We start from the raw sequence: 26,997 nt of genomic DNA, 5'->3' as shown, positions 1-26,997 counted from the left end.
GGTGTATTGATGTCTGGTTGTATTGGGGTGTATTGATATCTGGTTGTATTGGGGTGTATTGTTGTCTGGTTGTATTGGGGTGTATTGATATCTGGTTGTATTGGGTTGTATTGATGTTTGGGGTGTATTGATATCTGGTTGTATTGGGGTGTATTGATGTCTGGTTGTATTGGGGTGTATTGATATCTGGTTGTATTGGGGTGTATTGATGTTTGGGGTGTATTGATGTTTGGGGTGTATTGATGTCTGGTTGTATTGGGGTGTATTGATGTCTGGTTGTATTGGGGTGTATTGATATCTGGTTGTATTGGGTTGTATTGATGTTTGGGGTGTATTGATGTTTGGGGTGTATTGATGTCTGGTTGTATTGGGGTGTATTGATGTCTGGTTGTATTGGGGTGTATTGATATCTGGTTGTATTGGGGTGTATTGATATCTGGTTGTATTGGGGTGTATTGATGTTTGGGGTGTATTGATGTTTGGGGTGTATTGATGTTTGGGGTGTATTGATGTCTGGTTGTATTGCGGTGTATTGATGTCTGGTTGTATTGGGGTGTATTGATATCTGGTTGTATTGGGGTGTATTGATATCTGGTTGTATTGGGGTGTATTGATGTTTGGGGTGTATTGATGTCTGGTTGTATTGGGGTGTATTGATGTTTGGGGTGTATTGATATCTGGTTGTATTGGGGTGTATTGATATCTGGTTGTATTGGGGTGTATTGATGTCTGGTTGTATTGGGGTGTATTGATGTTTGGGGTGTATTGATGTCTGGTTGTATTGGGGTGTATTGATGTTTGGGGTGTATTGATATCTGGTTGTATTGGGGTGTATTGATGTTTGGGGTGTATTGATATCTGGTTGTATTGGGGTGTATTGATGTTTGGGGTAAATTGATGTCTGGTTGTATTGGGGTGTATTGATATCTGGTTGTATTGGGGTGTATTGATATCTGGTTGTATTGGGGTGTATTGATGTCTGGTTGTATTGGGGTGTATTGATGTTTGGGGTGTATTGATGTCTGGTTGTATTGGGGTGTATTGATGTTTGGGGTGTATTGATATCTGGTTGTATTGGGGTGTATTGATGTTTGGGTTGTATTGATGATTGGGTTGTATTGATGTCTGGTTGTATTGGGGTGTATTGATGTCTGGTTGTATTGATGATTGGGTTGTATTGATATCTGGTTGTATTGGGGTGTATTGATATCTGGTTGTATTGGGGTGTATTGATGTTTGGGGTGTATTGATGTCTGGTTGTATTGGGGTGTATTGATGTCTGGTTGTATTGGGGTGTATTGATATCTGGTTGTATTGGGTTGTATTGATGTTTGGGGTGTATTGATGTCTGGTTGTATTGGGGTGTATTGATATCTGGTTGTATTGGGGTGTATTGATGTCTGGGGTGTATTGATGTTTGGGGTGTATTGATGTCTGGTTGTATTGGGGTGTATTGATGTCTGGTTGTATTGGGGTGTATTGATGTCTGGTTGTATTGGGGTGTATTGATGTTTGGGGTGTATTGATGTCTGGTTGTATTGGGGTGTATTGATGTTTGGGGTGTATTGATGTCTGGTTGTATTGGGGTGTATTGATGTTTGGGGTGTATTGATGTCTGGTTGTATTGGGGTGTATTGATGTTTGGGGTGTATTGATGTCTGATTGTATTGGGGTGTATTGATGTCTGGTTGTATTGGGGTGTATTGATATCTGGTTGTATTGGGTTGTATTGATGTTTGGGGTGTATTGATGTTTGGGGTGTATTGATGTCTGGTTGTATTGGGGTGTATTGATGTCTGGTTGTATTGGGGTGTATTGATATCTGGTTGTATTGGGGTGTATTGATATCTGGTTGTATTGGGGTGTATTGATGTTTGGGGTGTATTGATGTTTGGGGTGTATTGATGTTTGGGGTGTATTGATGTCTGGTTGTATTGCGGTGTATTGATGTCTGGTTGTATTGGGGTGTATTGATATCTGGTTGTATTGGGGTGTATTGATATCTGGTTGTATTGGGGTGTATTGATGTTTGGGGTGTATTGATGTCTGGTTGTATTGGGGTGTATTGATGTTTGGGGTGTATTGATATCTGGTTGTATTGGGGTGTATTGATATCTGGTTGTATTGGGGTGTATTGATGTCTGGTTGTATTGGGGTGTATTGATGTTTGGGGTGTATTGATGTCTGGTTGTATTGGGGTGTATTGATGTTTGGGGTGTATTGATATCTGGTTGTATTGGGGTGTATTGATGTTTGGGGTGTATTGATATCTGGTTGTATTGGGGTGTATTGATGTTTGGGGTGTATTGATGTCTGGTTGTATTGGGGTGTATTGATATCTGGTTGTATTGGGGTGTATTGATATCTGGTTGTATTGGGGTGTATTGATGTCTGGTTGTATTGGGGTGTATTGATGTTTGGGGTGTATTGATGTCTGGTTGTATTGGGGTGTATTGATGTTTGGGGTGTATTGATATCTGGTTGTATTGGGGTGTATTGATGTTTGGGTTGTATTGATGATTGGGTTGTATTGATGTCTGGTTGTATTGGGGTGTATTGATGTCTGGTTGTATTGATGATTGGGTTGTATTGATATCTGGTTGTATTGGGGTGTATTGATATCTGGTTGTATTGGGGTGTATTGATGTTTGGGGTGTATTGATGTCTGGTTGTATTGGGGTGTATTGATGTCTGGTTGTATTGGGGTGTATTGATATCTGGTTGTATTGGGTTGTATTGATGTTTGGGGTGTATTGATGTCTGGTTGTATTGGGGTGTATTGATATCTGGTTGTATTGGGGTGTATTGATGTCTGGGGTGTATTGATGTTTGGGGTGTATTGATGTCTGGTTGTATTGGGGTGTATTGATGTCTGGTTGTATTGGGGTGTATTGATGTCTGGTTGTATTGGGGTGTATTGATGTTTGGGGTGTATTGATGTCTGGTTGTATTGGGGTGTATTGATGTTTGGGGTGTATTGATGTCTGGTTGTATTGGGGTGTATTGATGTTTGGGGTGTATTGATGTCTGGTTGTATTGGGGTGTATTGATGTTTGGGGTGTATTGATATCTGGTTGTATTGGGGTGTATTGATGTTTGGGGTGTATTGATATCTGGTTGTATTGGGGTGTATTGATGTTTGGGGTGTATTGGGGTGTATTGATGTCTGGTTGTATTGGGGTGTATTGATATCTGGTTGTATTGGGGTGTATTGATGTCTGGTTGTATTGGGGTGTATTGATGTCTGGTTGTATTGGGTTGTATTGATGTTTGGGGTGTATTGATGTTTGGGGTGTATTGATGTCTGGTTGTATTGGGGTGTATTGATGTTTGGGGTGTATTGATGTCTGGTTGTATTGGGGTGTATTGATGTTTGGTTGTATTGGGGTGTATTGATGTTTGGGGTGTATTGATGTTTGGGGTGTATTGATATCTGGTTGTATTGGGGTGTATTGATGTTTGGGGTGTATTGATGTTTGGGGTGTATTGATGTCTGGTTGTATTGGGGTGTATTGATGTCTGGTTGTATTGGGGTGTATTGATGTCTGGTTGTATTGGGGTGTATTGATGTTTGGGGTGTATTGATGTATGGTTGTATTGGGGTGTATTGATGTCTGGTTGTATTGGGGTGTATTGATGTTTGGGGTGTATTGATGTCTGGTTGTATTGGGGTGTATTGATGTCTGGTTGTATTGGGGTGTATTGATGTTTGGGGTGTATTGGGGTGTATTGATGTCTGGTTGTATTGGGGTGTATTGATGTCTGGTTGTATTGGGGTGTATTGATGTTTGGGGTGTATTGATGTTGGGGTGTATTGATGTCTGGTTGTATTGGGGTGTATTGATGTTTGGGGTGTATTGATGTCTGGTTGTATTGGGGTGTATTGATGTCTGGTTGTATTGGGGTGTATTGATGTCTGGTTGTATTGGGGTGTATTGATGTTTGGGGTGTATTGATGATTGGTTTGTATTGATGTTTGGGTTGTATTGGGTTGTATTGATGTTTGGGTTGTATTGATGTTTGGGTTGTATTGGGGTGTATTGGGTTGTATTGAGTTGTATTGATTATTGGGTTGTATTGGGTTGTATTGGGTTGTATTGGGTTGTATTGGGTTCTATTGATGTTTGGGTTGTATTGCACTTCCCCCATTCTCATGATCTCTCATGATACCTCCCACTTGGTTTTGATAGCGTCTATATTTAATATCTGGCTAGGAAGTATCATCGTCAAACACTCTGAATGTAATGACCATATGACACTCTCTCTTTCTCCCCCTCCCTCCAGAACCTGGGGGGGTATAACTCAGGGCTGCAGCCCAGGGTGGTGGGGGAGTGGCCTGGCAGGGAGGAGGAAGACCCCGACCCACTGGCAGCAGAGATGCTCCAACCCCCAGTCCCCAGGACCAAGACTGAGGCTTGGGGGAGCGCTGATAGCAGCCCTGCCGGAAGGTAGGAGAGAAAGGGAAGGGTGTGTGTGTGTGTGTGTGGAGGAGAGGGGAGGAGTGTGAGTGTGAGTGTGTGTGTGTGTGTGTGTGTGGAGGAGAGGGGAGGAGTGTGTGTGTGTGTGTGTAATGTGTGTGTGTGGAGGAGAGGGGAGGAGTGTGAGTGTGTGTGTCTGAGGGGATGGTGGGGAGTTTTTGTGTGTGTGTGTGTGTGGGCCAAGATTAAGATTGATTTATGCTCTAGCTGGAAAGGAGAAGGGGACTTTGTCTTTGTCCTGAAAGGCACCCTAGTCCCTTATATAGTGCACTACCCATAGGGCTCTGGTCATGGGCTCTGGTCAAAGGAAGTGCATTATATATGTATTGGGGTGACAATTGGGACGCAGACTTGTTTGTCGTCATTCCGGGTAGCCTCAGGAATAGCCCTTTTGGAATCAGCAGATTTAATCCTATTTCCCAACCCGGATCAAAACATGTGTCTGAATGACGCTGTACCCCGATTTACCACGGACTACTACAGCTAAACCTTGTTGAGCTAGGCTCAGACACTTTTTAAATTCCCAAGTTATTAGCCTGGTTCCCAGATCTGTTTTTTGTGTTCTTTCCATCTCCGTTGCTCTACCTTCTGAAGCCAAACGTTTTGAATGAGTTGGCATGATGGCACAAACCGACTGGCACTCAGGCTAGACGAAGTCAGTCTATGTAAAGGGGATTCCTGTCTTTTTGGTGTTATATAAGCCACTACTATTAAAGTAATCCAATCGAATCTAAATGAATGTTTTTTGTAAAACTGCACAGGCCGCCCGCCCCCGCCCCCGCCCCCCCCCCCCCTTATCTCCAAGGCCCGCTTCCAGATGTTGCCACGGTGATATTAACTGTGGGACTGTGAGGAGGCGGTGTGTGTGTGTGTGTGTGCATTCTGTGTTAGGTGACCATTTGGGATGTAGCTAATTAGAGAGGATCAGATATTAAATCATAAATCACACACACACATACACACACACACACACACACACACACACACACACACACACACAGCTATTTGAAACCTCATTAGGTTATTCCATCATTTGATTAGTGGGAGACATCCTGTTGTTTGGGGTATCAGATTGGGGAAAGATGTGTGTGTGTGTGTGTGTGTGTGTGCGCGTGTATGTAATAATAATTATAATATATACTGAACTTATACGTGCCAATTAAGCTGGAACATTTCTTGGATCTTTTATTTCAGATGATGAAACGTGGGACCAACACTTCACATGTTAGGTTTATATTTTTGTTGAATATTTTATTTTTGCATTTTCCAATTAAGAACGTTCAAAACAAAAGGGAAAAGATATTAGACAACGATAGGACAAAGTGACAAGATATTAGACAACGATAGGACAAAATGACAAGATATTAGACAACGATAGGACAAAGTGACAGTAACAGACGAGAGTAACAAAAAAATACAAATAATTATAATTATATATACAAATATACAATAAGAAAAACATAATAACGAGACATTGGATCACCTGCCGTAGGCTACATATTTGACATTATACGTGTGAAACATTATGTGAGGATTATATATAGATTCAATCAATGAGATGTGGGGGGAGATTCTCCATAAAGTCAACAAATTCTGTAAAATGTCTTTAACTTATTCCTCAAGCAGTAAGTGATTTTCTCCAAAGGGATACAACTATTAACACGTCACATGTTGTGTTTATATTTTTGTTCAGTACCTTTGGGAAGTATTCAGACCCCTTTTATTACATTATATTTATTACATTATATCCTTATTCTAAAATGGAGTAAATCAAAAAAAAAATTATCATCAATCTACACACAATAACCCCATAATGACAAAGTGAGGTTTTTAGATTTTTTTTTGCAAATTATAAAAAAAAAAAAAAGAAACAGAAATACCTTATTTACATAAGTATTCAGACCCTTAGTTATGAGACTATAAATTGAGCTCAGGTGCATCCTGTTTCCATTGATCATCCTTGAGATCTGGGGAAGGGTACCAAAACATTTCTGCAGCATTGAAGTTCGGCAACAACACAGTGGACTCCATCATTTGTAAATTGTAGAAGTTCAGATCCACCAAGACTCTTACTGGAACTGACCGGCCAAACTGAGTAAACGGGGGAGAAGGGCCTTGGTCAGTGAGGTGACCAAGAACCTGATGGTCACTCTGACAGAGCTCCAGAGTTCCTCTATGGAGATGGGAGAACCTTCCAGAAGGACAACCATCTCTGCAGCACTCTACCAATCAGGCCTCTGATGAAACCAAGATTGCAAGCTTTGGCCTGAATGCCAAATGTCATGTCTGGAGGAAACCTGGCACCATCCCTACAGCGAAGTATGGTGGTGGCAGCATCATGCTGTGGGGATGTTTTTCAGTGGCAGGGACTGGGAGATTAGTCAGGATCGAGGGAAAGATGAATGGAGCAAAGTACAGAGAGATCCTTGATGAAAACCTGTTCCAGAGCGCTCAGGACCTCACTGGGGCGAATGTTCACCTTCCAACAGGACATGACCTTAAGCACACAGCCAAGACAACGCAGGAGTGGCTTCGGGACAAGTCTCTGAATGTCCTTGAGTGGCCCTGCCAGAAAATAGCTTTGCAGCAACACTCCCCATCCAAACCTGACAGAGCTTGAGGATCTGCATCGAAGAATGGGAGAAAATCAACAAATACAGGTGTGCCAAGCTTGTAACATCATACTCAAGAAGACTCAAGGCTGTAATCGTTGCCAAAGGTACTTCAACAGAGTACTGAGTAAAAGGTCTGAATACTTATATAAATGTGAAATTTCAGTTTTATTGGTTTTATAAATTAGCACAAATTTAAAAAAAAATGTTTTTGTTTTGTCATTATGGGGTATTGTGATGTCATTATGGAGTATTGTGATGTCATTATGGGGTATTGTGATGTCATTATGGGGTATTGTGATGTCATTATGGGGTATTGTGATGTCATTATGGGGTATTGGGTTTAGATTGATGAGGGGCAAAAAACTATTTAATACATTTTAGAATAAGGCTGTAACATAACAAAATGTGGAAAAAGTCAAGGGGTCTGAATACTTTCTGAATGCACCGTATAATACAATAATATATAATAATATACATTCATCAAAAATATGAACGCAACATGTAAAGTGTTGGTACCATGTTTCATGAGCTGAAATAAAAGACCCAGAAATGTTCAATACACACAAAAACCTTCTTTCTCTAAAATGTTGTTCACCAATGTGTTTACATCCCTGTTAGTGAGCATTTCTGCTTTACCAAGATAATCCATCCACCTGACAGGTGTGGCATATCAAGGAGCTGATTAAAACAGCATGATCATTACACAGGTGCACCTTGTGCTGGGGACAATAAAAAGCCACTCTAAAATGTGCCGTTTTGTCACACAACACAATGCCGCTGATGTCTCAGGAATGTCCACCAGAGCTGCTGCCAAGTAATTTAATGTTCATTTCTCTATCATAAGCCGTCTCCAACGTCGTTTTAGAGAATTTAGCAGTACGTCCAACCGGTCTCTCGACCACAGACCACGTGTAACCACGCCAGCCCGGGACCTCCACACGTGTGATCGTCTGAGACCAGCCTTCTAGACAGCTGAGGAACCTGTGTGTTTGCACAACTGAATAATTTCTACACAAACTGTCAAAAACTGTCTCCGGGAAGCTTATCTGCGTGCTCGTCGTCCTCACCAGGGTCTTGACCTGACTGCAGCTTGGCATCGTAACCGAATTCAGTGGTCAAATACTCACCTTCAGTTGGAGAAGTGTGCTCTTCACGGATGAATTACGGTTTCAACTGAACCGTGCGTATGGCAGACAGCGTGTAAGGCGTTGAGTGAGTGAGCGGTTTTCTGATGTGAACGTTGTGAACAGAGTGCCCCATGGTGGCGGTGGGTTTATGGTATGGGCAGGTATAAGCGACAGACGATGAAAACAATTGCATTTATTGATGGTAATTTGAATGCACCGAGATACAGTGGCGAGATCCTGAGGCCCATTGTCTTGCCATTCATCCGCCTCCATCACCTCAAGTTTCAGCACGGCCCCATGTCACAAGGATCTTACACAATTCTACGGACGCCCGCAAAACACCAGTCTCAACGTCAACAGTGAAGAGGCGACTCCGGGATGCTGGCCTTCTAGGCAGAGTTGCAAAGAAAAAGCCACATCTCAGACTGGCCAATAAAAATAAAAGATTAAGATTAAGGCAAAAGAACAGAGACACTGGACAGAGGAATTCTGCCTAGAAGGCCAGCATCCCGGAGTCACCTCTTCACTGTTGACGTTGAGACTGGACAGAGGAACTCTGCCTAGAAGACCAGCATCCTGGAGTCGCCTCTTCACTGTTGACGTTGAGACTGGTGTTTTGCAGGTACTATTTAATGAAGCTGTCATTTGAGGGCTTGTAGATTAGAGTGTCAAACTAGACACTCTAATGTACTTGTCCTCTTGCTCAGTTGTGCACCGGGGCCACCCATCCTTCTTTCTATTCTGGTTAGAGCCCGTTTGCGCTGTTCTGTGAAGGGAGTAGTACACAGCGTTGTATCATCAGATTTTTTTTGTGGATTTGGGTGAACAGTCTTTGATTCTAAATATTAGGGAAGATGCCAGAGCTGAGGTTGATGTTAAAGAGTTTTAGTATAGCCAATTGGAATTTATGGTCTGTAATATTTTATAGCTTCATTAAGGATACCATCAACACCACAGGCTTTTTGAGGTGGAGCGTTTGTATTGTGATCATGTATGTTTTTTTTTTTTGCAGTTTGTTCTTTGTTATAGAGCCAAACGATTTGAGAAAGGTTCTGTGTCTCTCTCTCAGACAGTGAGATGCTGCCACCGTCCGCCCAGCCAGCCTCTTGACTTTATGTGATTTAGTACCACTTTTTCACTTTTACCTTGTCAGCTTGGGGATTCCATCCAGCAACCTGATAATAGCACACACACACACACACACACACACACACGCACAACTTTACACCACTACAGCCAATGTACCACGGCTAAAGGCTCATCTTATGCACCACGCAACGCGGAGTACCTGGATGTGCCATATACCACAAACTCCCGAGGTGCCTTATTGCTATTATAAACTGGTTACCAACGTAATTAGAGCAGTAACAATGTTTTGTCATACCTGTGGTATATGGTCTGATATACCACGGCTGTCAGCCTATCAGTATTCAGGGCTCGAACCACCCAATTTATAATTATTATAATATATACATAGTGTACTTATGATTAGGCCTCTCACGTGCTCTCGCTTTCTCTCGTGCACTCTGTCTCTCTCTCTCTCGCTCTCTCTCAGCCTTGTTACCAGTCTGTTTCACATGTTTCACAATGTGATCAAGGACACATTGACAATGGTAATAATAACAATGTGATCAAGGGCACATTGACAGTTGTTTCATCTTGTCAGCTCTGGGATTTAGCTAGCGCAACTCTCTAACCGCGAAGCAACCTGCCACCCTTTTTCCTGGCCATCTAAACGTACCAGGAAAAACTCTTGGCTGTGGATTTAATATCCTATCCAACCTAACCTAGGTCCCCTCTAACTCCTCCCCTTCTTAGTTTAACCCCACCCCCCCTGTTGTAACCACTCCCCTTCCTGTTGTAACCACTCCCCTTCCGGGTTTGACCCACCCCCATTCTGGTTTGAACCACTCCCCTTCCTGTTTGAACCACTCCCCTTCCTGTTGTAACCACTCCCCTTCCTGTTGTAACCACTCCCCTTCCTGTTTGAACCACTCCCCTTCCTGTTGTAACCACTCCCCTTCCTGTTTGAACCACTCCCCTTCCTGTTGTAACCACTCCCCTTCCTGTTCTAACCACTCCCCTTCCTGTTGTAACAACGCCCCTTCCTGTTTGAGCCACTCCCCTTCCTGTTGTAACCACTCCCCTTCCTGTCTCTGCAGTGGGAAGAGTAAAGGGTTGAAGCAGCAGCAGCAGCACCACAAGAGGCTCCTGGCGGCCATGTTGTCCCAAGAATCCTTTGACTCCGCCCATAGCTCCGCCCCCTCACTCACTGAGGAGGAGATGGAAGATGAGGACGACGTCATGGAGCTGCTGGGTCTGTCTTCTTCCTTCCTGTTCAATAATACTAACAACTACAAAAACACATCAGACCCAATACAGATTCACTGATTCATAGATACCAACGTCAAAACACATCAGTAAAAAATAATGAGAGCCATTGAGCTTCCTCACTACGTCTGACATGGATAATACATGTAACTAGATAGATAGACGTACACACGCTCTCTCTCTCTCTCTCTCTCTCTCTCTCTCTCGCGCTCTCTCTCTCGCTCTCTCTCTCTCTCTCTCTCTCTCTCTCTCTCTCTCTCTCTCTCTCGCGCTCTCTCTCTCTCTCTCTCTCTCTCTCGCTCTCTCTCTCGCTCTCTCTCTCGCGCTCTCTCTCTCTCTCTCTCTCTCTCTCGCTCTCTCTCTCGCGCTCTCTCTCGCGCTCTCTCTCTCTCTCTCTCTCTCTCTCTCTCTCTCGCTCTCTCTCTCGCTCTCTCTCTCGCTCTCTCTCTCTCTGTCTCTCTCTCTCTCTCCTCTCTCTCTCTCTCTCTCTCTCTCTCTCTCTCTCTCTCTCGCGCTCTCTCTCTCTCTCTCTCTCTCTCTCGCTCTCTCTCTCGCTCTCTCTCTCGCGCTCTCTCTCTCTCTCTCGCTCTCTCTCTCGCTCTCTCTCTCGCGCTCTCTCTCTCTCTCTCTCTCTCTCTCTCTCTCTCTCTCTCTCTCTCTCTCTCTCTCTCTCTCGCTCTCTCTCTCGCTCTCTCTCTCGCTCTCTCTCTCTCTGTCTCTCTCTCTCGCTCTCTCTCTCGCTCTCTCTCTCGCGCTCTCTCTCTCTCTCTCGCTCTTCCTCTGACACTGCCTGGTTTAGAGGTCCTGGATGGCTTGAAGCTTGGCCCCAGTGACGTACTGGGATGCAGCTGTAGAACCTTTTGAGGATCTGAGGACCCATGCCAAATTTTTTAAGTCTCCTGAGAGGGAATAGGTTTTGCCGTGCCCTCTTCACAGATTTCTTGGAGTGCTTGGACCATGCAGCTATTCAGAGGGAATGATGCACTGAGGTCATTTGTAATTCTGTGTGAAGGCTTGGCCTGATATACTGAAGGGTTTGGCCCAGTACAGTCCACTGAGACTGGACCTGGGCTGGCAGAAAGAGAGACAGAGATGGTATAGAGGTAGAGAGGTCTATCAGTCTTACTGAGTGACCTGCCAGACTGGTGCTGGTGCTTTATTTTAACCAGGTAAGCTAGTTGAGAACAAGTTCTCATTTACAACTGCGACCTGGCCAAGATAAAGCAGAGTAGTGGGACAGAAACAACACAGTTACACATGGAATAAACAAACATACAGTAAATAACACAGAAAAGTCTATATACAGTGTGTGCAAATGAGGAAAGATAAGGGACCTAAGGCAATAAATAGGCCATAGTGGCGAAATAATTACAATATAGCATTAACACTGGAGTGATAGATGTGCAGAAGATGATGTGCAAGTAGAGATACTGGGGTGCAAAGGAGCAACAACAAAAAATAACAGTATGGGGATGAGGTAGTTGGATGGGCTATTTACAGATGTGGCTGTGGCTTATGAAGCGGGGGCCAGCCAACGAGAGCATACAGGTCGCAGTGGTGGGTAGTATATGGGGCTTTGGTGACAAAACGGATGGCACTGTGATAGACTGCATCCAATTTGCTGAGTAGAGTGTTGGAGGCTATTTTGTAAATTACATCACCGAAGTCAAGGATCGGTAGGACAGTCAGTTTTACAAGGATATGTTTGGCAGTATGAGTGAAGGATGCTTTGTTTTGCGAAATAGGAAGCCGATTCTAGATTTAATTTAGGATTGGAGATGCTTAATGTGAGTCTGGAAGGAGAGATGACAGTCTAACCAGACACCTAGGTATTTGTAGTTGTCCACATATTCGAAGTCAGAACCGTCCAGAGTAGTGATGCTGGACGGGCGAGCAAGTGCGGGCAGCGATCGGTTGAAGAGCATGCATTAATTTTACTTGCATTTACAGTAAGAGAAGTTGAAGGACCCGGAAGGAGAGTTGTATGGCTGTGAAGCTTGTCTGGTGGTTAGTTAACACAGTGTCCAAAGAGGGGCCAGAAGTACAGTATACAGATTGGTGTCGTCTGCATAGAGGTGGATCGGGGAATCACCAGTAGCAAGAGTGACATCATTGATGTATAAAGGTGTCTTACTGAGTTTCCTGCCAGACTGGCGCTGGAGAGAAGAGAGATAGAGAGACAGCGATGGTAGAGAGGCAGAGAGGTCTATCAGTCTTACTGAGTGGCCAGCCAGACTGGCGCTGGAGAGAAGAGAGATACAGAGAGACAGAGATGGTAGAGAGGCAGAGAGGTCTATCAGTCTTACTGAGTGGCCAACCACTGGCACTGGAGAGAAGAGAGATACAGAGAGACAGAGATGGTAGAGAGGCAGAGAGGTCTATCAGTCTTACTGAATAGCCAACCACTGGCACTGGAGAGTAGGGAGATACAGGGACCATTTCTGTCTCCCTGTATCTCCCTACTCTCCAGCGCCAGTGGCTGGCCACTCAGTAAGACTGATAGACCTCTCTGCCTCTCTACCATCGCTGTCTCTCTGTAATATTATTAGTATTATTATTATTACTATAATATTATTATTATTATTATTGTTGTTATTATTATTACTATTATTACTATACTATTATTATTATTACTGTTGTTATTATTACTATTGTTATTACTATAATATTATTATTATTATTGTTGTTATTATTATTACTATAATATTATTATTACTATTATTACTATACTATTATTATTACTATTGTTATTATTATTACTATAATATTATTATTACTATTATTACTATACTATTATTATTACTATTGTTATTATTATTACTATAATATACTGTTATTATTATTATTATTGTTATTGTTATTATTATTGTTATTATTATTACTATTGTTATTATTACTGTTATTATTATTATTATTGTTATTGTTATTATTATTGTTATTATTATTACTATTGTTATTATTACTGTTATTATTATTATTATTATTGTTATTATTGTTATTATTGTTATTATTATTGTTATTATTATTGTTGTTATTATTATTATTGCTATTGTTATTGTTATTGTTATTATTATTATTATTATTATTATTATTATTATTATTATTATTATCACTATTGTTATTATTATTATTATTATTGTTATTATTACTATATTATTATTATTATTATTATCACTGCATTGTTACCAAAAAGCTCTCAAGGTCAGAACTTCACTGTACTGCTTAACACCTGTTGTATCCTGTGCACGTGGCGAATAAACTTGAAAACTTGTGTGTGTGAGGTTACTCTGACCTCTAGTGGCCAGTGATGGAATAGCAGCCACTGTCTTGTTTGAATTCTCCTGTTTCCATGTGTGTTTTCAGTAGGGCATACCATAGCCTGGAATGCATTTCAATTAACAGGTGTGCCTTGTTAAAAGTTAATTTGTGGAATTTCTTTCCTTCTTACTGCATTTGAGCCAATCAGTTGTGTTGTGCCAAGGTAGTGGTGATACACAGAAGATAGCCCTATTTGGTAAAAGACCAAGTCCATATTATGGCAAGAACAGCTCAAATAAGAAAAGAGAAATGACAATCCATCATTACTTTAAGACATGAAGGTCAGTCAATACGGAAAATGTCAATAACTTTTAAAGTTTCTTCAAGTGCAGTCGCAAAACCATCAAGCATTATGATGAAACTGGCTCTCACGAGGACTGCCAGAGAAATGGAAGACCCAGAGATACCTCTGTTCATTAGTTTCCAGCCTCAGAAATTGCAGCCCAAATAAACGCTTCACAGAGTTCAAGTAACAGACACATCTCAACATCAACTGTTCAGAGAAGACCGTGTGAATCAGGCCTTCATGGTCAATATTTTGCAAAGAAACCACTGCTGAAGGACACCAATAATAAGAAGAGATGAGATTTTTGGTTCCAACCCTGTGTCTTTGTGAGAAAAAGAGCAGGTGAACGGATGATCTCTGCATGTGTGGTTCCCACCGTGAAGCATGGAGGAGGAGGTGTGATGGTGTCGGGGTGCTTTGCTGGTGACAAAAGTCTGTGATTTATTTAGAATTCAAAGCACACTTAACCAGCATGGCTACCACAGAATTCTGCAGCGATACACCCACCCATCTGGCTTGCGCTTAGTGGGACTATCATTTGTTTTTCAACAGGACAATGACCCAACACACCTCCAGGCTGTGTAAGGGCTATTTGACCAAGAAGGAAAGTGAAGGAGTTCTGCATCAGATGAACTGGTCTCCACAATCACCCAAACTCAACCCAATTGAGATGCTTTGGGATGAGTTGGACCGCAGAGCGAAGCAAAAGCAGCCAAGAAGTGCAAGACTGTTGGAAAAGCATTCCAGGTGAAGCTGGTTGAGAAAATGCCAAAAGTGTGCAAAGCTGTCATCAAGGCAAAGGGTGGCTAATTTGAAGAATTTTAAATATTAAATATATTTGGATTTTCTCAACATTTTTTGGTCACTATATGATTCCATATGTGTTATTTCATAGTTTTGATGTCATCACTATTATTCTACAATGTAGAAAATAGTAAAAATAAAGAAAAACCCTTGAATGAGTAGGTGTTCTAGAACCCTGGAATGAGTAGGTATGTCCAAACTTTTGACTGGTACTTAATATATATTAACTGTAGATGGATAAAAATACAGATCCTCAGATGGGTGTTTGTCAGTATGCATACTGTATGTGTTTTCCCTGTTTATCTGTCAGATATATTGTTAAGTAGAGCCCAGTATTAAGTAGACACTAGAGCCTCAACCTGTTTCATAATGGCACTAGGCCAAAGCATGCTGTTCTAGGGCTGTCCCAAATGGCACCCTATTCCCTACATAGTGCACTACTTTTGACCAGAGCCATATGAGAATCCCAATGGGCCTTGGTAAAAATTATTACACTACATAGTGAATAAGGTACCATTTGGGATGAATCACATTGCGACCTCCTAAGAACCAAACCACATCTTACAGCTAGTGTAACATCTCACAGCTAACAGCTACTGTAACAGCTCACAGTAACACACTAGTGTACAGTAACACACTGTAGGGTACAGTAACACACTGTAGGGTACACAAACACACTGTAGGGTACAGTAACACACTGTAGTGTACAGTAACACACTGTAGTGTACAGTAACACACTGTAGGGTACAGTAACACACTGTAGAGTACAGAAACACACTGTAGGGTACAGTAACACACTGTAGTGTACAGTAACACACTGTAGTGTACACAAACACACTTTAGTGTACACAAACACACTATAGTGTACAGTAACACACTGTAGTGTACAGTAACACACTGTAGTGTACAGTAACACACTGTAGAGTACAGAAACACACTGTAGAGTACAGAAACACACTGTAGTGTACACAAACACACTTTAGTGTACAGAAACACACTGTAGTGTTCACACTGTAGGGTACAGTAACACACTGTAGTGTTCACACTGTAGGGTACAGTAACACACTGTAGTGTACAGTAACACACTGTAGTGTACAGAAACACACTGTAGAGTACACAAACACACTGCAGTGTACAGAAACACACTGTAGGGTACAGTAACACCTTCCTCTCTCCTCCGTCACTCTCCTCCTCTGTCTCCTCCTCTCTCCTCCTTTACTCTCCTCCTCTTTCTCCTCCTCTCTCCTCCTTCACTCTCCTCCTCTTTCTCCTCCTCTGTCACTTCCTCTCTCCTCCTCTTTCTCCTCCACTCTCCTCCTACGTCTCCCCTTTTGTCCCCTTCTCTGTCTCTTCCTCTCTCTCTTCCACTCTCCTCCACTCTCCTCCACTTACTCCCTCTTCTTCTCTCTTTCCAGAGGACCTAGATGACCTGCGTATGGAGGGGGTAACAGGGCTGGCTCCGTCAGGCAGTAAGTTCAGCCAGGGTCGTAGCTCCTACTGCCCAGAACCCCAGGCCAAGGTCACACTCAACATCTGCTCTAGGTGTGCAAGGTAAATATTTACCTGTCCTTTACTCTGAATACCTGGCCCTAACCTGTCCTTTACTCTGAATACCTGGCCCTAACCTGTCCATTACTCTGAATACCTGGCCCTAACCTGTCCTTTACCCCGAATACCTGGCCCTAACCTGTCCATTACCCTGAATACCTGGCCCTAACCTGTCCATTACCCTGAATACCTGGCCCTAACCTGTCCTTTATTCTTTACTCTGAATAACTGGCCCTAACCTGTCCATTACCCTGAATACCTGGCCCTAACCTGTCCTTTACTCTTTACTCTGAATAACTGGCCCTAACCTGTTCATTACCCTGAATACCTGGCCCTAGCCTGTCCTTTACTCTGAATACCTGGCCCTAACCTGTCCTTTACTCTGAATACCTGGCCCTAACCTGTCCTTTACTCTTTACTCTGAATACCTGGCCCTAACCTGTCCATTACCCTGAATACCTGGCCTAACCTGTCCTTTACTCTTTACTCTGAATACCTGGCCCTAACCTGTCCTTTACTCTTTACTCTGAATACCTGGCCCTAACCTGTCCATTACCCTGAATACCTGGTCCTAACCTGTCCTTTACTCTTTACTCTGAATAACTGGCCCTAACCTGTCCTTTACCCTGAATACCTGGCCCTAACCTGTCCTTTACTCTTTACTCTAAATACCTGGCCCCAACCTGTCCATTACCCTGAATACCTGGCCCTAACCTGTCCATTACCCTGAATACCTGGCCCTAACCTGTCCTTTACTCTTTACTCTGAATACCTGGCCCTAACCTGTCCTTTACCCTGAATACCTGGCCCTAACCTGTCCTTTACTCTTTACTCTGAATACCTGGCCCTAACCTGTCCATTACCCTGAATACCTGGCCCTAACCTGTCCATTACCCTGAATACCTGGCCCTAACCTGTCCATTACCCTGAATACCTGGCCCTAACCTGTCCTTTACTCTTTACTCTGAATACCTGGCCCTAACCTGTCCATTACCCTGAATACCTGGCCCTAACCTGTCCTTAACTCTTTACTCTGAATACCTGGCCCTAACCTGTCCATTACCCTGAATTCCTGGCCCTAACCTGTCCTTTACTCTTTACTCTGAATACCTGGCCCTAACCTGTCCATTACCCTGAATACCTGGCCCTAACCTGTCCTTTACTCTTTACTCTGAATACCTGGCCCTAACCTGTCCATTACCCTGAATACCTGGCCCTAACCTGTCCATTACCCTGAATACCTGGCCCTAACCTGTCCTTTACTCTTTACTCTGAATAACTGGCCCTAACCTGTCCATTACCCTGAATACCTGGCCCTAACCTGTCCTTTACTCTTTACTCTGAATACCTGGCCCTAACCTGTCCATTACACTGAATACCTGGCCCTAACCTGTCCATTACCCTGAATAACTGGCCCTAACCTGTCCTTTACTCTTTACTCTGAATACCTGGCCCTAACCTGTACATTACCCTGAATACCTGGCCTTTATCTGTCCTATTCTCTGACTACCTGGTCCGTACCTGTGCTTTACCTTCGCCACCTGGCCCTTACCTGTACTTTACTGGGATTACCTGGCTCTTACCTGTCCTTTACACTGGCAACCTCGCCCTCACCTGTCCTTTACCCTGACCACCTCACCCTTACCTGTCCTTTACCCTGACCACCTCACCCTTACCTGTCCTTTACCCTGACCACCTCACCCTTACCTGTCCTTAACCCTGCTTACTTGGCCCTTACTTGTCCTTTACTCTGACTACCTGGCTCTTACATGTCCTTTACCCTGACAACCTGGCCCTTACCTGTCCTTTACCCTGACAACCTGGCCCTTACCTGTCCTTTACCCTGACAACCTGGCCCTTACCTGTCCTTTACCCTGACAACCTGGCCCTTACCTGTCCTTTACCCTGACAACCTGGCCCTTACCTGTCCTTTACCTCGACAACCTGGCCCTGACCTGTCCTTTTCCCTGACCCTTACCTGTCCTTTACCCTGACAACCTGGCCCTTACCTGTCCTTTACCCTGACAACCTGGCCATTACCTGTCCTTTACCCTGACAACCTGGCCCTGACCTGTCCTTTACCCTTGCCTTTACCTGTCCTTTACCCTGACAACCTGGCCCTTACCTGTCCTTTACCCTGACAACCTGGCCCTGACCTGTCCTTTACCCTGACCCTGACCTGTCCTTTACCCTGACAACCTGGCCCTTACCTGTCCGTCTGTCTGACCATCTGTCTGTTTGTCTGTCTGACTGATTGTTTGACTGACTGTCTGTCTTGATGGCTGGATCGTTGTCTGTTTTTCCGTTTGTCTGTCTGTCTGCTCTGTGACTTGGTAGCTCCATTTACACAGTGGGACAGGTCAAACACTGCTCTACTGTCTATTCAGCATGTATTTATCTGAGAGGAGAGGAGAGGGGTATGGTCTCAGTATTTATCTGAGAGGAGAGGGGTATGGTCTCAGTATTTATCTGAGAGGAGAGGGGTATGGTACCTCAGTATTTATCTGAGAGGAGAGGGGTATGGTCCCTCAGTATTTATCTGAGAGGAGAGGGGTATGGTCTCAGTATTTATCTGAGAGGAGAGGGGTATGGTCTCAGTATTTATCTGAGAGGAGAGGGGTATGGTACCTCAGTATTTATCTGAGAGGAGAGGGGTATGGTCCCTCAGTATTTATCTGAGAGGAGAGGGGTATGGTCCCTCAGTCTTTATCTTGGAGGAGACACTAGTTCACCTCTGAATGATATCATCATCTTCTATGTTAGTCAGTGTTTGGCCACATTTGAATTCCCTGTCTCTATATTAGACCAGTAGACATACTCTATGTCTCTTCAAGTCAAACCTCCCCACATGCACTAGACTTCAGGTTTATTAGTAGGATGGAGAGGTTTTTTATTAAGAGGTACAGATAGATTTCACAGGCAGTAAAAAAAAAAAATCTAGAACACACACTGTAAATCTTTTTGTTTGGAAGTGAGAGCCAACCCCTCTCCTCCTTCTCTCCATGTCACTCCATCTGCTTCGTTTTGACCTGTGACCCCTGGCTTTATAGCCTTCTGTTCACAGGCGTGTCTGCTCTCTCCTCATACCAGTCTCTCTTTCTCTCTCCCCTGTTTATTTACAGTTCATTCAGAAAGTATTCATTCCTCTTGACTTCACATTTTGTCGTGTTACAGCCTGAATCCAAAATGGTTTAAAAAGTCTTACCCATCTACACACAATACCCCATAATGACAAAGTGAAAACGTGTTTTAGATTTTTTTTTGCAAAAGTATTCTAATCAAATCCCATTTTGGGGTTAGCAGATGTTATTGGTCACATACACATGGTTAGTAGATGTTAATGGTCACATGGTTAGCAGATGTTAATGGTCACATGGTTAGCAGATGTTATTGGTCACATGGTTAGCAGATGTTAATGGTCACATGGTTAGCAGATGTTATTGGTCACATGGTTAGTAGATGTTATTGGTCACATGGTTAGCAGATGTTATTGGTCACATACACATGTTTAGCAGATGTTATTGGTCACATGGTTAGCAGATGTTATTGGTCACATACACATGGTTAGCAGATGTTATTGGTCACATGGTTAGCAGATGTTATTGGTCACATGGTTAGCAGATGTTATTGGTCACATACACATGTTTAGCAGATGTTATTGGTCACATGGTTAGCAGATGTTATTGGTCACATACACATGGTTAGCAGATGTTATTGGTCACATGGTTAGCAGATGTTATTGGTCACATGGTTAGCAGATGTTATTGTTCACATGCACATGGTTAGCAGATGTTATTGGTGACATACACATGGTTAGCAGATGTTATTGTTCACATACACATGGTTAGCAGATGTTATTGTTCACATGCACATGGATAGCAGATGTTATTGGTCACATACACATGGTTAGCAGATGTTATTGGTCACATACACATGGTTAGCAGATGTTATTGGTCACATACACATGGTTAGCAGATGTTATTGGTCACATACACATGGTTAGCAGATGTTAATGTGAGTGTAGCGAAATGCTTGTTCTTCTCATTCCGACAGTGCAGTAATATCTAACAAGTAATCTAACAAATTCACAACAACTATCTTATACACACACATCTAAAGGGGTGAATAAGAATATGTACATATAAATATATGGATGAGTGATGGACGAACAGCATAGGCAAGTAGATGTTAGTGGTGCCTGTTTAACAGTCTGATGGCCTTGAGATAGAAGCTGTTTTTCAGTCTCTCGGTCCCAGCTTTGATGCACCTGTACTGACCTCGCCTTCTGGATGATAACGGGGTGAACAGGCAGTGGCTCGGGTGGTTGTTGTCCTTGATGATCTTTTTGGCCTTCCTGTGACATCGGGTGGTGTAGTTGTCCTGGAGGGCAGGTAATTTGCCCCCGGTGATGCGTTGTGCAGACCTCACTACCCTCTGGAGAGCCTTACGGTTGAGGGCGGTGCAGTTGCCCTACCTGGCAGTGATACAGCCCGACAGGATGATCTCGATTGTGCATTGAACATGAAATACAGAAATATCTCATTTACATAGTCAATACTTTGTCTGAATCAACTTTGCACATCTGGATTTGGGGATTTTCTTTCATTCTTCCTTGTAGATGTTTTCAAACTCTGTTAAGTTGGATGGGGAGCGGCGGTGAACAGCAATCTTCAAGTCTTTCCACAGATTGTCAATGTGATTCAGGTCTGGACTTTGGCTGGGCCACTCAAGGACTTTCACATTCTTGTTCTGAAGCCATTCCAGTGTTGCTTTGGCTGAATGCCTGGGGGGTCATTGTCCTGTAGGAATGTATAACTTCACACCCCCCAGGTCGTTTGCACTCTGAAGCAGGTTCTCATCAAGGATTTGCCTGTATTTGTCTCCATTCATTGTTCCCTCTATCCTTACCAGTCTCCCAGTCCCTCCCACCAGTCTCCCATCCCCATAGCATGATGCTGACACCATGCTTTACGGTAGGGCTGGTGTTAGATAGGTGTTGCGCTGTGCCCAGTTTTTTCTCCAGACATATAACTTTGAATTCAGGACTCTGATGCTCTCAGAGTCTTTTACATGTTTTCTCTTACAAACTACAGGCGGGCTGTCATGTCCCTTTTTCTCAGGAGCGTCTTCTGTCTGGCCACTCTCCCATAAATCTCAGATTGGTGAAGTGCTGTAGAGACCGTTGTCCTTCTGGCAGGTTCTCCCATCTCAGCCCAGGAACTCTGTAGTTCTGTCAGAGTGGTCATTGGGTTCTTGGTCACCTCCCTCATCGAAAGGTCCTTCCTGCCCGGTTTCTCAGTTTGGCCGGACGGCCAGCTCTAGGCAGAGTCTGGGTAGTTCCATATTTTAACCATTTCCAAATGATGTAGACCGCCGTGCTCTTGGAAACTTTCATCACTCTATAAATGGTTTTATACCCTTCCCTAGATGCCTCATCACCATCTCAGAGATCTACGGACAGTTCCTTGGACTTCATGGTATAGTTCCTGTCAACTGTGGGACCTTTAATATACTGTAGACTGGTGTGTTTCTTTCTAAATGATGTCCAAACAACTGAATTGGCCACGGGTGGACTTTGATCATCTCAAAGATGAGCTCTGTTCAGATTGTCAGGGTGAGGAACAGAATATCAACACAAATGGGGGGTGTGAACACTTCCGTAAATTAGATATTGCTGTATTTTATTTTAAATACATTTGACGAAATTTTCTAAAAACGTATCTTCACTTTGTCGTTACTTTTTTCGTTATGACTTTACTTTGACGTCATGTGGTATTGTGTGTAGATGGGTGAGATTTGTAATTATTTTTAATCGAGAATAAATAAAATGTGAAATAAGTTAAAGGGGGGGGGGGTGGGTGACTTCTGATATTAGGGTCACGTGTGTCCAGAAAAGAGCAGTCTGTGGTCTGTGTCATCTGTTGAAGGCATTTCCAGGCCAGTGATGTGTTTAGGGCCCTCCCCTCCCCATCTAGAACAGACAGATATTAAGTCCATAGACCTCTAGAGGGTCTAGTGGTCAGGTTAAAGAGGACAGAGCAGAAAATTGCCCAGAACGGGCTCCCGAGTGGCGCAGTGGTCTAAGGCACTGAATCTCAGTGCTCGAGGTGTCGGCTACAGACCCTGGTTCGATTCCAGGCTGTATCACAACCGGCCCGTGATTGGGAGTCCCCTAGCTGACGAGGTTAAAAAAAATATGTTGTTCTGCCCCCTGAACAAGGCAGTTAACCCACTGTTCCTAGGCCGTCATTGTAAATAAGAATTTGTTCTTAAAACCTGACTTACCTAGTTAAATAAACATACAGACAGGGGAGAAAGCAGATGTCTGACATTTCACTGAGGAGAGATACTGCACAGCGCCAAAGTTAGTTTGAAATATGATACAACATCAGTGGATGCATCACAAATGGCACCCTGTTCCCCTGCATAGTACTTTGACTACAGCCGGGAAGTCAAGGGAACAGGGTGCCATTTTGAGAAACAAATCGGCTTCGGGGCAAGTCTCTAAATGTCCTTGCGTTGCCCAGCCAGAGACCGGACTTGAACCCAGTCTGATCCAGGAGCCGGCTCACTGTTGATATAAACAGATATAAACTATTGAACTTCAACGTTCAGACAGTTAACAAACCCTCACAACCCCATCTGCCCATCTTAATACCCATCTCATGCTCATTACCAAACTGATAAAAAAAATATATATATATATATATATATATATATATATATATATATATATATATATATATATATATATATTTCACCTTTATTTAACCAGGTAGGCAAGTTGAGAACAAGTTCTCATTTACAATTGCGACCTGGCCAAGATAAAGCAAAGCAGTTCGACACATACAACGACACAGAGTTACACATGGAGTAAAACAAACATACAGTCAATAATACAGTATAAACAAGTCTATATACGATGTGAGCAAATGAGGTGAGATAATGGAGGTAAAGGCAGAAAAAGGCCATGGTGGCAAAGTAAATACAATATAGCAAGTAAAACACTGGAATGGTTGATTTGCAATGGAAGAATGTGCAAAGTAGAAATAAAAATAATGGGGTGCAAAGGAGCAAAATTAATACATTAATTAAATACAGTAGGGAAAGAGTTTTGGGCTAAATTATAGGTGGGCTATGTACAGGTGCAGTAATCTGTGAGCTGCTCTGACAGTTGGTGCTTAAAGCTAGTGAGGGAGATAAGTGTTTCCAGTTTCAGCGATTTTTGTAGTTCGTTCTAGTCATTTGCAGCAGAGAACTGGAAAGAGAGGCGGCCAAAGAAAGAATTGGTTTTGGGGGTGACTAGAGAGATATACCTGCTGGAGCGTGTGCTACAGTTGGGAGATGCTATGGGGACCAGCGAGCTGAGATAAGGGGGGACTTTACCTAGCAGGGTCTTGTAGATGACAGCCAGTGGGTTTGGCGACGAGTATGAAGCGAGGGCCAGCCAACGAGAGCGTACAGGTCGCAATGGTGGGTAGTATATGGGGCTTTGGTGACAAAATGGGTTGCATTGTGATAGACTGCATCCAATTTGTTGAGTAGGGTATTGGAGGCTATTTTGTAAATGACATCGCCAAAGTCGAGGATTGGTAGGATGGTCAGTTTTACAAGGGTATGTTTGGCATGCTTTGTTGCGAAATAGGAAGCCAATTCTAGATTTAACTTTGGATTGGAGATGTTTGATATGGGTCTGGAAGGAGAGTTTACAGTCTAACCAGACACCTAAGTATTTGTAGTTGTCAGAGCCGTCCAGAGTAGTGATGTTGGACAGGCGGGCAGGAGCAGGTGGCGATCGGTTGAAGAGCATGCATTTAGTTTTACTTGTATTTAAGAGCAATTGGAGGCCACGGAAGGAGAGTTGTATGGCATTGAAGCTTGCCTGGAGGGTTGTTAACACAGTGTCCAAAGAAGGGCCAGAAGTATACAGAATGGTGTCGTCTGCGTAGAGGTGGATCAGAGACTCACCAGCAGCAAGAGCAACCTCATTGATGTATACAGAGAAGAGAGTCGGTCCAAGAATTGAACCCTGTGGCACCCCCATAGAGACTGCCAAAGGTCCGGACAGCAGACCCTCCGATTTGACACACTGAACTCTATCAGAGAAGTAGTTGGTGAACCAGGCGAGGCAATCATTTGAGAAACCAAGGCTGTCGAGTCTGCCGATGAGGATGTGGTGATTGACAGAGTTGAAAGCCTTGGCCAGATCAATGAATACGGCTGCACAGTAATGTTTCTTATCGATGGCGGTTAAGATATCGTTTAGGACCTTGAGCGTGGCTGAGGTGCACCCATGACCAGCTCTGAAACCAGATTGCATAGCAGAGAAGGTATGGTGAGATTCGAAATGGTCGGTAATCTGTTTGTTGACTTGGCTTTCGAAGACCTTAGAAAGGCATGGTAGGATAGATATAGGTCTGTAGCAGTTTAGGTCAAGAGTGTCCCCCCCTTTGAAGAGGGTGATGACCGCAGCTGCTTTCCAATCTTTGGGAATCTCAGACGACACGAAAGAGAGGTTGAACAGGCTAGTAATAGGGGTGGCAACAATTTCGGCAGATAATTTTAGAAAGAAAGGGTCCAGATTGTCTAGCCCGGCTGATTTGTAGGGGTCCAGATTTTGCAGCTCTTTCAGAACATCAGCTGAATGGATTTGGGAGAAGGAGAAATGGGGAAGGCTTGGGCGAGTTGCTGTGGGGGGTGCAGTGCTGTTGACCGGGGTAGGAGTAGCCAGGTGGAAAGCATGGCCAGCCGTAGAAAAATGCTTATTGAAATTCTCAATTATGGTGGATTTATCAGTGGTGACAGTGTTTCCTATCTTCAGTGCAGTGGGCAGCTGGGAGGAGGTGTTCTTATTCTCCATGGACTTTACAGTGTCTCAGAACCTTTTTGAGTTTGTGTTGCAGGAAGCAACACTAACTCAAAAAAGTTCTGGGACACTGTAAAGTCTACAGTGTCCCAGAACTTTTTTGAGTTAGTGTTGCAGGAAGCAAATTTCTGCTTGAAAAAGCTAGCCTTGGCTTTTCTAACTGCCTGTGTATAATGGTTTCTAGCTTCCCTGAACAGCTGCATATCACGGGGGCTGTTCGATGCTAATGCAGAACGCCATAGGATGTTTTTGTGTTGGTTAAGGGCAGTCAGGTCTGGGGAGAACCAAGGGCTATATCTATTCCTGGTTCTAAATTTCTTGAATGGGGCATGATAAGGAATGAATGAATGAAGAATGAATGAAAAGAAAATGAAAGAGAAAGAGAAGAAAGCCCAGACAGTGAGGGAGAGAGGAGTGGATGGAGGTACGCTTGGCATCTGACCGGTCTGATACCGTTATCTCACCCTGGCAGCGGGTATAGTCGTGCCCCTATCGTGGGCCCTATCGCACCCAACACCCAGAAAAATGAGCTTAACATTGGAGGGAGGGAGGGAGGAACTACAGGAAAAGCGTCAGAAGAGAAAATGATATACAAGATAAGTGATAAGATCAGTTCAGGGCGGTCTTTTGATAACAAATACATTTTGGAATGCACTTAAGATATGATATTCTGTTATTTATCTCTTTTATTTGAGAGTGGTCACATCTCTCCAGGCTTCAGCTTTTTACCAAAACAGTGGTGGGGATGGGCTTTGTTATAGTTTCAACTCCACATTGCCTCTTTAAGATACTACTGTATCTCAATGGTCTTCTGTAGCCCATTTATTGAATGGTAATCCTTGTTATTTATCAGGAGGTATGAATATACAGAGAGACAGGGGTGTGAATAGAGAGGTACTTAAAGGCTGACATTATTTTACCAGGTAAGTTGACTGAGAACACATTCTCATTTACAGCAACGACCTGGGGAATAGTTACATGGGGAGAGAGAGGAGGGGGATGAATGAGCCAATTGGAATCTGGGGATGATTAGGTGGCCATGATGGTATGAGGGACAGATTAGTAATTTAGCCTGGACACCGGTGCTGTCCTCTTAAATACTGCAAGGAGTAAGTTAAGGAGTAAAAATGTGCTTAACAAGTCGCATGAGAAATTGCATGGACTCACACTGTGTGCAATAATAGTGTTTAACATGATGTTTGAATTACTACCTCATCTCTGTAACCCACACATACAATTATCTGTAAGGTCCCTCAGTCGAACAGTGAAACACAGATTCAACCACAAAGACCAGGGAGGTTCTCCAATGCCTCGCAAAGAAGGGCATGGGTAAAGAAGGGCACCTATTGGTAGATGGGTAAAGAAGGGCACCTATTGGTAGATGGGTAAAGAAGGGCACCTATTGGTAGATGGGTAAAGAAGGGCACCTATTGGTAGATGGGTAAAGAAGGGCACCTATTGGTAGATGGGTAAAGAAGGGCACCTATTGGTAGATGGGTAAAGAAGGGCACCTATTGGTAGATGGGTAAAGAAGGGCACCTATTGGTAGATGGGTAAAGAAGAGCACCTATTGGTAGATGGGTAAAGAAGGGCACCTATTGGTAGATGGGTAAAGAAGGGCACC

General features: G+C 43.4%; 1 protein-coding gene across 1 annotated transcript in view; it reads left to right on the top strand.

Moving 5' to 3' along the window:
- Nucleotides 1-4,290: 4,290 nt before the first annotated feature.
- The window catches only part of LOC110536541 (uncharacterized protein C8orf34 homolog), an 82,075-nt gene continuing 59,368 nt past the window's right edge, over nucleotides 4,291-26,997 (top strand). The window contains exons 1-3 of the mRNA XM_036934705.2: nucleotides 4,291-4,448; nucleotides 10,383-10,537; nucleotides 16,375-16,510. Of these exons, the coding sequence (XP_036790600.2) occupies nucleotides 4,378-4,448; nucleotides 10,383-10,537; nucleotides 16,375-16,510 (362 nt within the window). The 5' untranslated portion in view covers nucleotides 4,291-4,377. The remainder of the gene's footprint in view (nucleotides 4,449-10,382; nucleotides 10,538-16,374; nucleotides 16,511-26,997) is intronic.

The sequence above is a fragment of the Oncorhynchus mykiss genome, chromosome 11 (genome assembly GCF_057628025.1).
Source record: "Oncorhynchus mykiss isolate SJ-2025 chromosome 11, ASM5762802v1, whole genome shotgun sequence".
Taxonomy (NCBI): Eukaryota; Metazoa; Chordata; class Actinopteri; order Salmoniformes; family Salmonidae; genus Oncorhynchus; species Oncorhynchus mykiss.
The sequence above is the reverse complement of the archived record's forward strand: the minus strand, read 5'-3'. Positions and strand labels throughout refer to the sequence as shown.